The 16,083-nt window shown below is 39.5% G+C and overlaps 1 protein-coding gene across 2 annotated transcripts in view; it reads right to left on the bottom strand.

The window, feature by feature from the left end:
• Positions 1–3,825: 3,825 nt before the first annotated feature.
• The window catches only part of LOC138043713 (zinc finger protein 709-like), a 42,095-nt gene continuing 29,837 nt past the window's right edge, over positions 3,826–16,083 (bottom strand). For both annotated transcript variants that reach the window (XM_068890121.1, XM_068890120.1), the window contains exon 2: positions 3,826–6,910. In XM_068890121.1, the coding sequence (XP_068746222.1) occupies positions 4,933–6,885 (1,953 nt within the window). In that variant the 5' untranslated portion in view covers positions 6,886–6,910 and the 3' untranslated portion in view covers positions 3,826–4,932. The remainder of the gene's footprint in view (positions 6,911–16,083) is intronic.

The following is a 16,083-nucleotide window of genomic DNA, read 5'->3' as shown; positions in this document are numbered from 1 at the left end:
TTGTAACAGAAGCATAGGACCGAAATTTTTATTTCAACGCTCACAAATGCGAGCTAAGTAAGGTACAAATTTTGTTAGCTTGCTTTATGCAAACCAAATATTGATGTAAAAGTAAATAAATATTGATACACAGTTTTTAGGAAGAGCAGAAGGAAGTTTTCAGGACGGTCGATCGAGAATGAAATATTTTGCCATCAGCAACAAAATTTACGACATGAAAACAACTTTACTTTTGAACCACAAATATAAAAAGTTACCATCAGCAAAAAACATTTTGGGAGATTTTTGCTAAGTAAAGTTGAATGTTGTTATGGTACTTTTGGCTGCACAAGTAAATCGCAAAATCGAAAGTGACATCGAATTCAGCGGGCGCCGTGATCAAGTTACCGCGGCGTGTTTACTCGCGAAACAGTGAAGCATCTGTGTCAAATGATGGCAAGATCCCGGGTTTTATTTTTTGTTAGTTTTCTTTTTCTTTCAAGTGTTATAAAGTTTGACAAGAAATGTGCGAATTCAACACAAAGATCACAACCGCCCAACTCTTGAGGTTGACCAGCGTTTCTGCAAAGCCAACACTTTACTCTCCAAGACGAGGTTATTTATCACCAGGTAAGTCCATCGTTTTGGAAATAGCAGCTACTTTATTATTCATCAGCGTCACAATTGTTTGCTGATTTTGGGCTCATTTTGTTGATACTCAAGCACTCTTTCAACAGACCTGTTTATTTTTGACACACTATCCGAGTCACAAAGCATATGCAATTAAGGTAATTCCCTTGAAACTGTTCTACTATCAAACTTTTTTGGAAACTTGGCATAATTAACATTCATGATATGAACATTAAAAAATGCAATAAAAAAATGCAATAAAAAAATGGAGTCACCGGTCTTGTTTACGCGTCAGCAGGCTCTTAAAATGGGGTATTTTTACTGTCTACGCGTTACTTCAAAGACACAAAATTATATTTTGAAAATAAAGCCTCTTTTATTCACATAAGCAGTATTGCTTCATTTACGCAGTTTTTGATTGCCTGGGACAGTTCCGTGGTTAGCTTGAAGTCCTCGCCTTGGGTAAAATACACCCAGTACGGAACTGTTTTCCAAATAAAATTCATGTTCTACCATTAAATTTTTTCCTTCTTCAAATATGTTCTTTATTAGACTGTTCTTAGCAAATACTTGAAAAAAAAAATCGGGGCTCACCTTGCTCGTTTGAGAGAAAACGAGAAGTTATTTCGCTATCGAGCTTAGTTTGAGGGAAATCTCTGACGTTTTGTACGCGCACTCATGCGCGCGCCCTCATGAGGCGAAAATCGTGCGCAGTAGGGATGCGCAATGCAATGCTAAGGAATTACCTTAAATACATTTCTGACAGTTCACCTCAAGCCCTTTGCAAAAGAACCTTGACCGTAAATAATGAAACACAAAAGAGACGACAAGCTTTCATTCAAATAATTCTCCACTGTCACATTTCCAATTTTTTTTTTACCTTTGCAGAGTTGACTACAAAATAAATGTAAATTGCCAGAAAACTTAGATGCGACTTCAGTAAACACTGTGGTGCATTCAACGCGTTCGATTCCTTCAATGTTTGTTAAATCCATAAAAAAATTGCCATTTGATTTCGGTGTTGTGTATAATACCAAGTTAGTAAAATATTAGAAACAAAGCTCACTTGATATCCAACAGCGAAAAATGAAATTGTTGTCGAAGGCCATTACTCGTCGCTCTAAAGATCACAGATATTTATTTTTCACCGCCTGTCTTGATCAACTAATTGACGTTCCATTCTTAAGCTCCATGAGGGTATATTTTGTTTAAAGATCTACTAAAACGCCATTCGCGTCACAATGACTTACGACGCCATTGCAGGTTAATTAAATGTTCTCCTGTGTACACCAGAGAAATCTACGCATTACCCCAGCCCCTCAAACCTAACAAAATACGCACAGAAGACTCTATGCACAATGACACCTCTAAGCAGGGGAGTGACATGCAAGACTTTTCATGACACGGAAAAATTTAAAACGGAGAAATGAAACGCAGATTCCGACTGGGTTTGGCAACCCAGTTAAAACGACTAAATGAAACGCAGATTTCGACTGGGTTTGGCAACCCAGTAATGAGTGCTTAGACTTGAATAATGTTTATTATGCCGGTTATTCAATAATTTTATTAGGCAAATTTTTAATTAAGAAACGGCGACCGAGATCATTTCCGAGGAGGCAGGCACACAAATTAACGATCAACACCTTCCAAGAGAATGACCTCTCACTTGAAATGTAATAAACAAACATTCTTTATACCTTCTGTAAGGGAGTTTTCGCTGAAAACAGCTCGAATCTGCTCAAACTCGAAGCCACTTCTCTAACATCTCTTTGAATTCATCAAGGAGTGCCCATTCTGGCCAGCGGTCTTAAGAGAAACAGAAATGTTTGCAAAACTTGTAAGCATACAATATATGTCCCCGTACATAACGTACCTACCGAAATGTTTGCAAAACTTGTTTGTCATATCAATGCACTCAAGGAATGAGTTGCCAGCAATCGGATCCCTGCTTTATACGATATTACGATTATACTCGCCCACGAATAACAAAAATGTTTTGTCGTGGGTTAGAGCTATTAACCGTGACCAGAAACCCATAAGGGTTGAAATGTGTAACGCACGTTCACAGCTTCCGAATATTCAGTGTGAACTGATTGGTTGAATGTTTCAGTGCTAAGTACCATATTTGGAAACCCCTCGCTCTTGTTATTCCAAATATGGTACTTAGCAAATTGAATATTCAGAAGCTTGTTTCCCAGCACACAAGGAATCGTTACACGTTTCAACCCTTATGGGTTTCTGCCGTGACCAATTCAAGTTTCAATAAGTACGAAGGTCGAGGTTGACTAGCTATAGAGTTATTTTCATAGAGTTATGACATTAGAGTTAGAGTTAAGTTTCCAAAATCCTTAATTCAAGATTTTGGAAGGCCTAAATCCTGAATTCAGAAATACAGAAAGTATCCTAAACATGCATAAAAGCTAACCTTAGGCCTAAGGTTAGCTTTTATGAATGTTGGCTGAGGATTTTGGAAACTTAACTCGAACTCTACGACATAACTATGAAAATAACTCTAAGAATAGCTGTCCCCACGAAGGTCTGTTCAAATCCACGATTTTGTACGAGGTTACAGAACCTCTGAATGTCCTACACACACTTTGTCTATAAAAGAGTACGATTGTGAGAGTAACCTCAAAGACCTTCTCCAAAGATCAGATCTACAGAGAACTAGTGTATGAAGATGACGCTTTTCACGTACATGTACTGTTTGAAGTTGGAACTTGACAAATTTGCTTGGACCCAGTGACTTTAATACTTGTAGATGGTAGTTTGACCGAAGGAAAAGTTTGTTTAAGAGCTGAGGTGAATTCCCAATGTTATATAAATCAATCGAAACCGAGAATGCTGTACTCTCTGGAAGAGGAGCATTACAAAAGTTACCTCCAGGCAGATTAGGAGATTGAAATGGTTGCTTGAGCATAATCATCGTAATACATTATATTGATTCAGGGATACCCACAGAGTTTGTAGGAAATAGTAGCAGCTCAAAAACCGTTGGATTTTTCTCAATCAAACTAGAACTTAACGTATGGATTTCCTCATGTTTTGCAATGCTCATTTCATCCGTCCAAAGAGCAATAGCTCTGTAAAAAGTTCGAAATGTGTTGCTTTAATGTTCTAGAGTAATTAAGGTGGTTTTATACCTTGTAAAAGCAAAGATACAATGTGAATTCTGTTTCCTGAAATACGGCTGCGAAGTAGCAGGCGCTAGATTCATTTCCAGTACAAACGGTTTTATTCACTACCCCAAAATCAAACTAGTGTACTGATATATTGGTAGAACAAGGCCGTGAGCTTGGCAGGCATAGATTTGAGATGTTGTCACATGACGTTTCCGTGTATGACTCCCTTGGTACCTAAGGAATCTTAGCTTTTTGTCTTTTCTTTTGATGAACAACAAGAACTAGAAATAAGTTAAAATTTACGTTCATGATTTATGTTGGATTTCAAAATTCTAAAGTAAAGTACATATGGTGGCAGTGCACACTTGACCTTAGAAACAGAATGTGACTGCCTGGAAATTTTCCAAAGCAAAGAAACAAGTTTTTCCTCCAGGAACACTTCGATATGCAACAATTTGGTGGTTAAGATGCATTTGCGGAAAATGAGAGGTGCTATGCTTAGTGGTGCCGAGGTCGTTAGTATTTCACCGTTGATTCCTCTCGGGAACCATCGAGGGTATCAAAGTTACAAAACATATAGTCACTGGCAAATAACGGTTCCTTCGGGATCGATTTGACTTATAAGCACTTTTCTGGAAACTAATTTCTCATCTTCTCTTTAGGATATGACTAGCCAAAATGTTTTCCCATATAAGCCATGTAAATTGTCCGTTACGTTGCCATGTAGCCGAGCATTGCTGCCGGGAATTTTATGCTGCCTGGGGTTTAAGAGGCATGTTGCTTAAAAGAAAAAAATGTTGTTTCTCGGGGAACCTTTAAAATACTATTTTGAAAAGACATAAAAGGGCACTGCCAATAGTTTGAACTGGTATAACCCCTCAAAAAACTGTGTTTAGATATATAAACAATGGCCTAATTTTCAACGCACCTTAGAAAAGGCTGAACGTATATGGGCGGCGAAGTAACTTCCAACGAAACCTAAAAATGAGGAAATGGAACGTTTTTGAAATTTACAAAGGCAACACCATTATCGCCACAGAGCTGATAAGTTCAAAAACATTGAAATTCATTAAAAAGCCACCCAACTACTTTACGTTGACGGCTCCTCAAACGTCATATGAGTTTGATAGTGAGCAAGAAGAAGCTCCTCGCTGCACAACTCCTCTTGGCAAAGCCAACAGCTGTAAATTACACCCTGGTTTTAACTATGTTCCTGTCGAGTACAGGGGTGATGGATCTCTTCTTCGAGTTCACTTGCACTTGCAGAAATTTCTAGTGCTTTTCCATGTTCCCTGACACTTGTTCTGTAGCGAAAAGACTTCCCTTTTAGCTTAAGTTTATAACGTTTCTTTCCATCATGGCCTCTTTCGTGTCTCCTCAAAATTCCTCCTTGGCTAAAACACTTGCCACATTGTTTGCATTCATAAGGTTTCTCTCCAGAATGCACTCTTTCATGTGCCCTTAAATTTCCTGCGTCGGTAAAACACTTGCCACATTGTTTGCATTCGTAAGGTTTCTCTCCAGTATGGACTCTTTCATGTATCTTTAAGCTTCCTGCTTGGATAAAACACTTGCCACATTGTTTACATTCATAAGGTTTCTCTCCAGTATGGACTCTTTCATGTTTCATTAAACCTCCTGCTACGCTAAAACACTTGCCACATTGTTTGCATTCGTAAGGTTTCTCTCCAGTATGGACTCTTTTATGTATCTTTAAGCTTCCTGCTTGGCTAAAAGATTTACCACATTGTTCGCATTTGTAAGGCTTTTCTCCAGTATGGACTCTTTTGTGTCTCCTCAAATCTCCTGCTTGGCTAAAACACTTGTCACATTGTTTGCATTCATAAGGTTTCTCTCCAGAATGCACTCTTTCATTTGCCCTTAAATTTCCTGCGTCGGTAAAACACTTGCCACATTGTTTGCATTCGTAAGGTTTCTCTCCAGTATGGACTCTTTCATGTATCTTTAAGCTTCCTGCTTGGATAAAACACTTGCCACATTGTTTGCATTCATAAGGTTTCTCTCCAGTATGGACTCTTTCATGTGTCATTAAACTTCCTGCTACGCTAAAACACTTGCCACATTGTTTGCATTCGTAAGGTTTCTCTCCAGTATGGACTCTTTCATGTATCTTTAAGCTTCCTGCTTGGCTAAAAGATTTACCACATTGTTCGCATTTGTAAGGCTTTTCTCCAGTATGGACTCTTTCGTGTCTCCTCAAATCTCCTGCTTGGCTAAAACACTTGTCACATTGTTTGCATTCATAAGGTTTCTCTGCAGAATGCACTCTTTCATTTGCCCTTAAATTTCCTGCGTCGGTAAAACATTTATTATATTGTTTGCATTCATAAGGTTTCTCTCCAGGATGGGTTCTTTCGTGTTTCCTCAAATCTCCTGCTCGTCTAAAACACTTGCCACATTGTTTACATTTATAGAGCTCCCTAGAATGCACTCTTTCGTGTCTCCTCAAAATTCCTCCTTGGCTAAAACACTTGCCACATTGTTTGCATTCATAAGGTTTCTCTCCAGAATGCACTCTCTGGTGTGTCCTTAAATTTCCTGCGTCGGTAAAACACTTATCACATTGTTTGCATTCATAAGGTTTCTCTCCAGTATGGGTTCTTACGTGTTTCCTCAAATCTCCTGCTTGGATAAAACACTTGCCACATTGTTTGCATTCATGAGGTTTCTCTCCAGTATGGGTTCTTTCATGTTTCATTAAACTTCCTGCTTCGCTAAAACACTTGCCACATTGTTTGCATTCGTAAGGTTTCTCTCCAGTATGGACTCTTTCATGTATCTTTAAGCTTCCTGCTTGGCTAAAAGATTTACCACATTGTTCGCATTTGTAAGGTTTCTCTCCAGTATGGACTCTTTCGTGTCTCCTCAAATCTCCTGCTTGGCTAAAACACTTACCACATTGGTTGCATTTATAAGGCTTCTCTCCAGTATGGGTTCTTTCATGTTTCTTTAATTTCCATGCTTCGCCAAAACACTTGCCACATTGTTTGCACTCATTAGGCTTCTCTCCAGTATGGACTTGTTCATCTGTCATAAGACTTTGTTCCTCGTTGAGACAGCTTCTTCTCTGTATACACCAAGTACCCTTGTTGACACAACGGCCTTTTCTTTTCCTAACTGATCTTGACATCATTGACAGATTGTGACTTCAATTAACACTAAAACGCAAAAGAAAAAGAAGTCATTTCCATCAACAACGTCCAACCGACGGCTTAGTCAAAGTCAAGTCAATGGTCACCTTTTAACTTACAAAAACGATTTAGTGGTCTTAATTTGTTAATAGAAGTTAATGGGTTAGTATATATTGTACACAGCGATCACGTGTTATACGGTATTCGTCGTGCTATCGTTTCGTTCAGTTTCCCACTCAGTTGTTGATTTGTACCTTCCCATCCGTTTCTCCCTAGGCAGATGTATTTGTCCCAAATGGAAAATATATGTAGCTGCCCAGCGATGGCCCACAACCATAGTCATGTCGTCATCATTGCATTAATTAATTGGAAGTACATACAATTGTATACAATTGTGTTAAGTGTTCTAGGAAATATATTACGGAGTTAGTGAAGAGAAAAGAGAAAACTTCCTAAAGATAATCAGAGTTAGTAGAAGAAAATAAAACGCCTTAAGCAATTAGAGGTAACCGAAGAAGATATTAACTCAAAGTAACAAGATAACAACCACAAAAGGTGTGCATGTAACAGCAATTCAAAGTGTTGTATTAAGCAATTTTTTTTTTCAGTCTTGTAATCATCCAATTGCTGGTGCTGTGTAAATTTCATGACAACGGCCATGTTATGCTACGTGTACACGGTCCTTTTAAAATCATGAATTTCCAACACAGAAAATCTCAGTTCTGCGTGAACACTAAACCTGAAGGCAAAATAAAATAAAGTTGTGCCTATCAATTTCAATATGATCAAGCGCCATATGTTGGATTTCACGGCGTGGCAGAAATTGACAACATGCCTCCCTGAAAATGCCCAAAGCGACCAATACATTCGATTTTTGTCGCAAGGGAGACAGAAAGTTATTACTAGCCACGATAACGATGTATTTGTCTCGTGTCCAAAACGAACGTCATACATAATTAGTTTATTCCGCAACATATATTTTAACCAGGTCTTTTAAAACGTTTTCCTGGCCGACAACAAGGTGTCATCTTAGGAAACCAGCCATATAAACTGAGAAAAGTATTTCAGCACGAATAGATATTTGACATGTATGTTAGCTAACTATACAAGACGCCTACAAGGGCGTATCCGTGGAATGCGCAAACAGTTAACACAAATTGTCCAGTTACAGTGAACTTCAAGTACAGGTAGACTTCGGAAAATGGCGAAAGATTACTAGAAAGATACATCTGTAATATAACTTAAAGTTTTTTGTTGTAAAAACTCATTACTTATGTTACTAAATTTGCAAATGCAAACAACGAAGCCCTATTAGCAGGTTATCAGGATACGGGATCTTTTATTTATTTATTTTTTGGAAGGAGACTTAATTCAAATCCTACAGTTTTACTTGCTTCGTTAACTCCTTTCATCCAAAAATTACAGGATCAGCCTTAAATCATCCGAAAAACTTATTACAAATCACAGTTCAACAACTTATCATCCTGGGCCAGTTGTTCAGAAACTGGGTTTTAAAACGAGTTTTATCCTCTACTCCCAAATGCTGTTCAAGGCTGATATTCAGAAAAACTTTACATTAGAAGAAGTCAATCTTGAAAAACAAGAATTGAGGAGATACGGGATATTTTTTAAAGTAAGAACGCATTGCGTGTGGTAGTGCAGTAACTTGACAGTGTTTTTTTCCATAACTGTCAACTGAGCGGCGTTTTGTTTTTTCCAGGAGATTCAAGTCCTTGCACAATATGTAGCTCTAATAGTACACGACATTGTTTGGTATCGTAAATCATTACGGTGCCATGGTAGACATCTTTGCTATATACCCTCTAAGAAGACATGTGGTTCAGTAAAATACTAAGCCCAGAACGATTGAAGAAAATAACAGGAAATCGAGAAACATTTGGCTTCAAAGCCGATATGTTGATCATTTACAACTTCTTTTTCACCACAAGCTTAAGCGTGTACTCTGAGCTTCTGACACCTTTCCAAGACCAATGTTACTAAAGTTTTTCCCCTTTCCAGCGGGGTTAGTATCTGGATGGGGGACGTTAAAATATGCGACTTTGCTGTCAGGAACATACGCCCAAAAATTCTATTTTAACGCTCAAAAATGCGAACAAAGCAAGGTACAGATTTTGCTAGCCTGCTTTATGCAAAACAAATATTGACGAAAAAGTAAATAAAATATGTGGTTTTTAAGGAGAGCAGAAGGAACTTTTAGGAAGTGTCGATCGAGAATAAAACAATTTGCCATCAGCGAAAAACATTTCGGGAGATTTTTGTTACGTTCCATCAGAGTTCAATTTTGCTATCGTACTTTTGGTCATACAAGTAAAATCGCAAAATCGGAAGTGACATCGATTTTAGCCGCCGCCTATGATACCTTGCGTGTTTACTGACAACTCACGAAACAAAGGATACATCTGTGACAAAATCACGGCATAACACCTGGTTTTTGTTAGAGCGTTTTTTTTTCTTTCAAGTGTTATAAAGTTCGACAAGATCTATGTGCGAATTTAACATAAAGATCACAATCGTTGATACTAGTCCAAGTGTCAGCTGAAGTTAAGCTCCTCCGAATGAGGTTAGTACTTGGATGGGGGACGGCTGCGAAGTCCCCGTGACGGCGATAGCTAATTCGTTTTTTATAAACTTGATTTCATTTTTTATCTTGTTTGGCCGTTCAAAGCTATTTTCTTATTTTCTTTCTACGTCAAAACGGCGAACAAACTGGTTCCCAAGAAATATTGGAGTACGTATTCGTTCTATGCAAAATGCTTCTAATGAAGTATTCGTTGTATGCAAAATAATAATGTTCACAGTGGAACACACAAGTACGAAGCAAGATCTAGAAATAACGTAGAAAATTCTCCTTACCTTTAAAGCTTGCCTTTCTCAAAGAAAAAGCATCTATCCACTTTATCGAATAGTTTAATACTGAAACAATCATGGCGGGCGGAAAGATTCTATTATAAATGTTTGCTTTCACCAATTTGGCGGAAGTGTGTTACGGTGGCCGAGCGGTCTAACGCGCTAGCAGAGAAACATCGTGAAGGCTTGGGAAGTATAGGAGTTCTCCTCGAGGCAGGGAAGTTTGGAAATACCGTAGGGAACATAAATCAGTCCACCCGATCGGAGATTAATTCAATATCCGTGGGATATGCACATTTGTGACTACCAACAAAAAAAAGATTCCAGCCCGGTTTTAAGACGTGGATGCCTTCGGCATTCCACGTAACAAGAATACAAAAGTGAGAAAGGGACACGTATATGAAGAAAGTGATGTGGATATAGCACAGTGTACTTGCTTAATATTTACGCCATTTACATTGATAACAAGACGCTGAAGTTAGCGTTTACTCGGGATCCTTAACAGCATGGAGATTTTACAATAAAAGATTTGAGAGAAATTGCATTGGAGGTTCCCTTGGGGACGAGTATGAAAACTGAAACCTTCACACCATGGTGAATGAAAACACCAATTTTCTTTGAACTGAAACTTGTAGCTAGTGTAAAATTAATGTATTTTCTATTGGCATGCATTCTAATTTGAAGGGTTTTTTATCAGGCATTTTCCAGGTATTTCAGTAGTCCTCAGGAATATTCCCATTGAGTTATCAGGCTATTTAAGCAGCTAGCAAGTTTTGGTTGTTCTCTCACTCTCGCAATACAACACTGACGTTTTCAGCTAGTTCCCCCACCCCACCCTCTTGATTGTACAGATTTTTTCTTTTATTTGTCCTTTTCTTTGTCCGTTCAGAATTTGCTGGAAATACCGCCAACAGGTGCTTCCGCTGCGGTTGGTTTGGTCACGGGGCTGACGCATGTAAAATTGGTTGGTTCCAAGGCCTTCCATCGAACAAAAGTGCCTCTTTTACTACCCTTAATGCTCGGTCAGGAGCAGGAATTAAGTAAGATGGTTTCTCCTATTAATATATGGTACAGGTAACAAATCTTCCATTAGATATAAGCGAGTATCAGGAATTGTCTGAGCTCAAGGTTCAAGTTTCTGGCGAACTACTGGGACTTCAGCATTTATTCCCTCAGTGCATGGTAGTTAATGTTCATTGCCTGCCGTTTGGAAGTTTTGCCGCCCAGCATTATTGCGTTGTTTTTGGATCGTGGTTTACTCTTCGAATGCGATACTAGATAGAAATTCAGAAGACCTGGCGATTTTGATTTTAGAATTTGATGACAACTTAGTGATTGCCGATAAAAGGGAAGCGTACTGTGTGTGATGAACTGTAAAGCTTGCTCGTAACCCTTGTGGATTGTATCGATCAGCTCCGACTGGACACTGAAAATAATGGCTGTACTTGAATTCGATTGTTCACTGTCAGGGGTGATTCAGGTCGCAAATTTTACTGAGAAGTTCCGAAATTGTAATTTGACGTTAACGTATATAGAGTGGTTTTCAATTGAGTGTCGAAAGTAATTAGATAATTACTTTGGTTTATGATTACTTCACTCAGTGATTGGTTCAAAGTTCTCGCGCCATTTTTTCAACCAATCAGAAGTGAAACCAAAACCAATCGTGGCTCGCGCGTGCACATTTTCCCGCGCTTTGTGTCGGCTAAGTGTAATTGCTTCGAGTTTTGATTGGTTTACTGAATTGTCTCCGACCTTTTTGATTGGCCAAAGTAATTACTTTGGTTTTGGTTTTACGACACTCAATGGAAAACTGCTCTATTAGACTACACAATCTTTCTTACCTTCGCACATTTGTACCTGGGATTCATCGAAATTAATTTCGACTCTTTCTAAGGATTAAATCACTACCGTTAAGTTCGCGCCCTGCAACTTCCATCTACATCATTTGCATCAAATTAATGCCTCGTCCACTCCATGAATGAGCCCAAGCAATCGCGCAAAATGTTATAAATTCAATGCAAAAACCAGTAACAACAACTACGAAGAAGAACTAGAGAAACAACAACAACAAAAACAAGAACAAAAGTTAACAACACGGGATCCTACATGCTGTCACCCATGCAAGTAGCAACCCCGCCAGCAGGGCTTAATTTCAGTGTGGAGCAAAAGCACATGGCTAATTGCCATATCTGACTACGATGAAGAAAAAGACACGCGACTGGTTATATACCGTTGGGCTGTTAGGCATCCCACGGAATAATGACTGGGTATTTTGTGCCATTTCTATTGCTGCAGCGCAGGATTGGGACATCGGGTTTGCGCTAGATGGGTTCTGTTTGAGAAAGATTGATTTTTGGAAAGTGAGTGTGCATAAAAGCAATATCGAGGGTAAAAGCGGGCAAACCGCCTAAAAACTCGAATTTTTAGATCGTAACAATGAGCAAATATGCCATAAGCTATGGGAGGAGAATGAACACTAAAAGAGTTCTTCTTGGAGAGAATTGGCTGCTATTGAGTTTGCTCTTGAGGCATTCTTGCCATTTATCCAAGATTCATATGTTAAATGGTTTACGGACAGTCAAACGGTTTTCAGTATTATCCAAGTGGGTAGTATGAAAAGTGAGTTGCATCAGTGTTATATCATTAAAGAAATTTCAAATTTTTGAAATTTGCACTTCTCAGATCGCAGAAAAATGCACCGTCGAGTCTGCCATTTTGGTTTTTTCATGCTGCTTGCTAAGGGAGCCCATGTTATTATGGTGAGCCTGAGCTAACATATCAGCCTATAATTCATATATTAACGAAAGAAAGTCCTGAAAAAACAAGAAAATTGGTCATACACGAACAGATTAAACATTGGCCAAAGTTCAGTGCCAGTGAAGGAACGAATTCGGAATTCTTGAGCACTTCTGAAAGCTTAAAAGGTAGAGTTACCTACGAGAAATGTGCCAATCCGTGAGAAATGCTAGTGTCCGCGTGAGAGCGTGAGATTGCATCGAAATGCGTCAGAGTCACGCTCAATGCGTGAGACTTGGTAGCTCTGCCAACTTGTTCTTCGCGTCGACGACACCGGTGACTCTTTGTCTACCTTGCTTTCCTTGAGAGCAACTTTTGTTCCTTTCTTATAGTATTCTCTCTGTTCTTTTGATCAACTAAAGATGTCAAAGCATTCTCTGACAGCTCGGGAAACCGATCTGCCATTTTCTCACAAGAGCGTGGTTTCAATTGCGCATGAGCATAATATCATTTGAAGCAAAACACTTATTTGTAGGCAGTTATTTGCAGGTCACGTGGTGGGCTCTCAGCAAATGAAAAGGAAGGAAAAAAATACATCGAACGATAATAAAAGAAATTGCTGTCATTTGCACTTCCCTATTCATATGCACATTTGTGTTTCCTTGGTATTTGACTCTCTGAAATCGCGCACCGACCCGTTCCCAATTTGACGCTTCTCATCTTTCAGTGTGCTTTTCGTATGCATTTCCAAGGAAAAAGCGCTTCACGATACTCAATTATATACACAATATATCACCACAGCAGCCGTTTGAACGCGAAAAATATATCAAAGTCAGTGGAGGGAGGTGTCTTGTATTGCTCCAAATGATGTAATGCTTTCTTTTAGCCAATTGAAATCCTTGCACGTAATTCTTTTAGTATTGCGCATTTTTCTTCACTTCCGGGTTTTATCATACTTACACGCTGATAAACAGTATTTAAATGGAAGTCTAAAGCCGTGTTCACACTCAACGTTGATTATGATCAACTGAAGTATAATTCAGGCAGTTATACTCCATTTAATTTTATTCAATTATGGTTCTGTTCACATCTGCGAAAATTCAAATACAATACGCAGGGTAACCTCGCAGTGTGAGACAAAATGGCGCCGTATCGCGTGGCTGCCACGATCATCATCACCATGCTTGAGGCGAGGAGAGAACCAAGGATAGCTTCTGAGAACAGAAGATGACAAATCCAAATCTCCGCTCCATAAAGCGATTATAGAAGTTTCGTCTGCTCATACCACAACATGTTCGCCATTCTGTTCAATTACGCATTGTAATTACTCCAAACAACCCCAGGTTGTTTGAAGCAATTATAATCCAGTTATAATCAGGGACTGCAATTCTATAATTCGATCATAATCGAGGCCTAATGTGAACACGGCTTAAGTACTCATTTTAATACGGTTAGCATTCAATGATTGCAACAAGAACCCTTATCAGTTAAGCACGCTGAAAATTTAAGCCAATAGCTTGAATAATTTGATGAGTGGTAATTGGCGGGAGTGATGACACAGGCGCCCCAAGCTCAGTGTAAGCATGGCCGACAAAAATATAAGGATTTGTGTGGGAATCCCGATAAAAACCTTAAGAAGATAATTATATGAAAAAATTCTCAACTAAAAACCCTAACCTTATTGCCATCGTGGGTAGCTTCCTTCCTGTGTGGTTATTTTCCAGATCCGACGCGATTTGAGCCATTTGTCAATTCGGTCATAATAAGATCCTAAGGCTGGAGACTAAATTCTCAGGTGCCACCAATTTGAGTCAAATATTCCTGGATAAAATGTTCCCACGGTCACAATTCCACATCACAATGAATTGACAAAGATTGAACTTTCATCTCAACCCACCATCAACGCAATAGCAGTCCTGCGAGCGACCTCGGGTGGTAATATTGCAGGAAAACAGCTTTCGAAAGGTACGCTTCCACACCACAGTGGTGGCCACGGCTTCGACCGTTGATAACAAACTGAGCCTTACCAGGGTGGCAGACCGTAGTTTTGACAACCACAAATATCTTTATTCCGCTGGGTCCAGACATGACTGCATTGACTCAGTCGTGTCGTCCAATCGCAGTCACGCCTCCTTCCTGTTGACAAACTTCAAAAACGCATTCGGGAAGCCGGAAAGCGTTGAAAGATGCGGGAATGAAAGCCGTAGTGAACAAACGTTTGCGCATTCATGCCACTTTTACTAGTTAATAGGACGTAGAAAGCTCATCGCGATCGTAACTGTATTTATCAACCCTTCAAGGAATTAACATTACTTATGCAAATAAAATTTGTTCCCGTATTTTGTCAATCGCAATTTTTTTTATTCCCCTGGATCTACCGTCACGACTGCTTTCTCTTAGATGGCTTCAGTAAATCCAGCCACAAAATATTCGAAGCACAATATCCTACGAGAACAAAGTTTATTTGCATGTTAATTCCTTGAAAGCTTGAGTTCTACATCACTGTCACGTGACCTGAGATTCCATGAGATATGTGCTGTGCCTGTACCGATCACTTGATGCGTTTGATTCATGGTCGCCGGTCGCCTTCCGTAAGTCATCGTTTCTTTGATGTTTTTAAAGTTAAATTTCTGTGGTAGTGGAGCTATCTTATCCAATAATCCTTAATTTTGGAATGGGCGAAGAAGGAACGTCATCACATGTGCTCGTACATACGAGCACGGGAAAGCTGAAAATGAGCGCGAAGAGCTACAACTTACAAAGTCGGATAAATCTAAGCAGAGGTCGTCGCAGACCAAAGCTCCCAGTCAGGAGGTTAAGCGGAGAGAACCAACCAAAAGATTTCACGTGGAAGAGAACCACTCGCTTGACGTGGTCAAGTCGTTTGCTGAATCCACTTCGGCGAACTTCACGGTTCTTACCGAGAGCATGATCAACAGCTTTCAGAAGCTTGGAGAGAATTTAAACGTGATGAATGATAACATTATGTCTCTCGTTCACGGGCCTGAAGGCGAGCTTTCTGAAGATATATCAGAACAGGCTGACGTTAACGAAGTTAGAGAAGGTTCTGAGAAGCATCCGACCGATGGAAAAAACGATGACGAGTCAGCTACAGGCCAAGCAGGGACTCCAAGTAAAAGGAAAAGAGCTGACGAGTCACTGTTAATCAGGTTATTTGGGATCGAGTTTCGGCTGAGGCCAGAACAGGCGATGTGAAAATGCCACGAGTTTAGAATGCGTTGGTTAAAGGAACTACAAATGTAGCTTTAATAGCAGATCTTGCCTTGAAGTGCTCTGAAGACAAGGGCAACATGCCTTGTTGGGCAAACTATGGAAGCTAACCGAAGACTCGTTCTGCTGCTTAGGATCAGCCAACTGGAAATTGGTTCAGAGACGCCGGGAGGCATTGAAGCCTCAAATTACTAAAGATTATGCTCATTTGTGTGCTCAAAAAGTCAAGTTTACTGACTCTCTGTTTGGAGACGACGTTACCAAGCAAATCAAACATATCACAGATGACAATAAAGTTACCCATAAGCTGTTGGATAAAAGCAAATCTTGCCACAGAGCCTCCCATGCAAACAGGGGCTCTGGTA

Source organism: Montipora capricornis, chromosome 3, assembly GCF_036669925.1.
Source record: "Montipora capricornis isolate CH-2021 chromosome 3, ASM3666992v2, whole genome shotgun sequence".
NCBI lineage: Eukaryota > Metazoa > Cnidaria > Anthozoa > Scleractinia > Acroporidae > Montipora > Montipora capricornis.
This window is presented reverse-complemented; position numbering and strand designations above follow the sequence as displayed.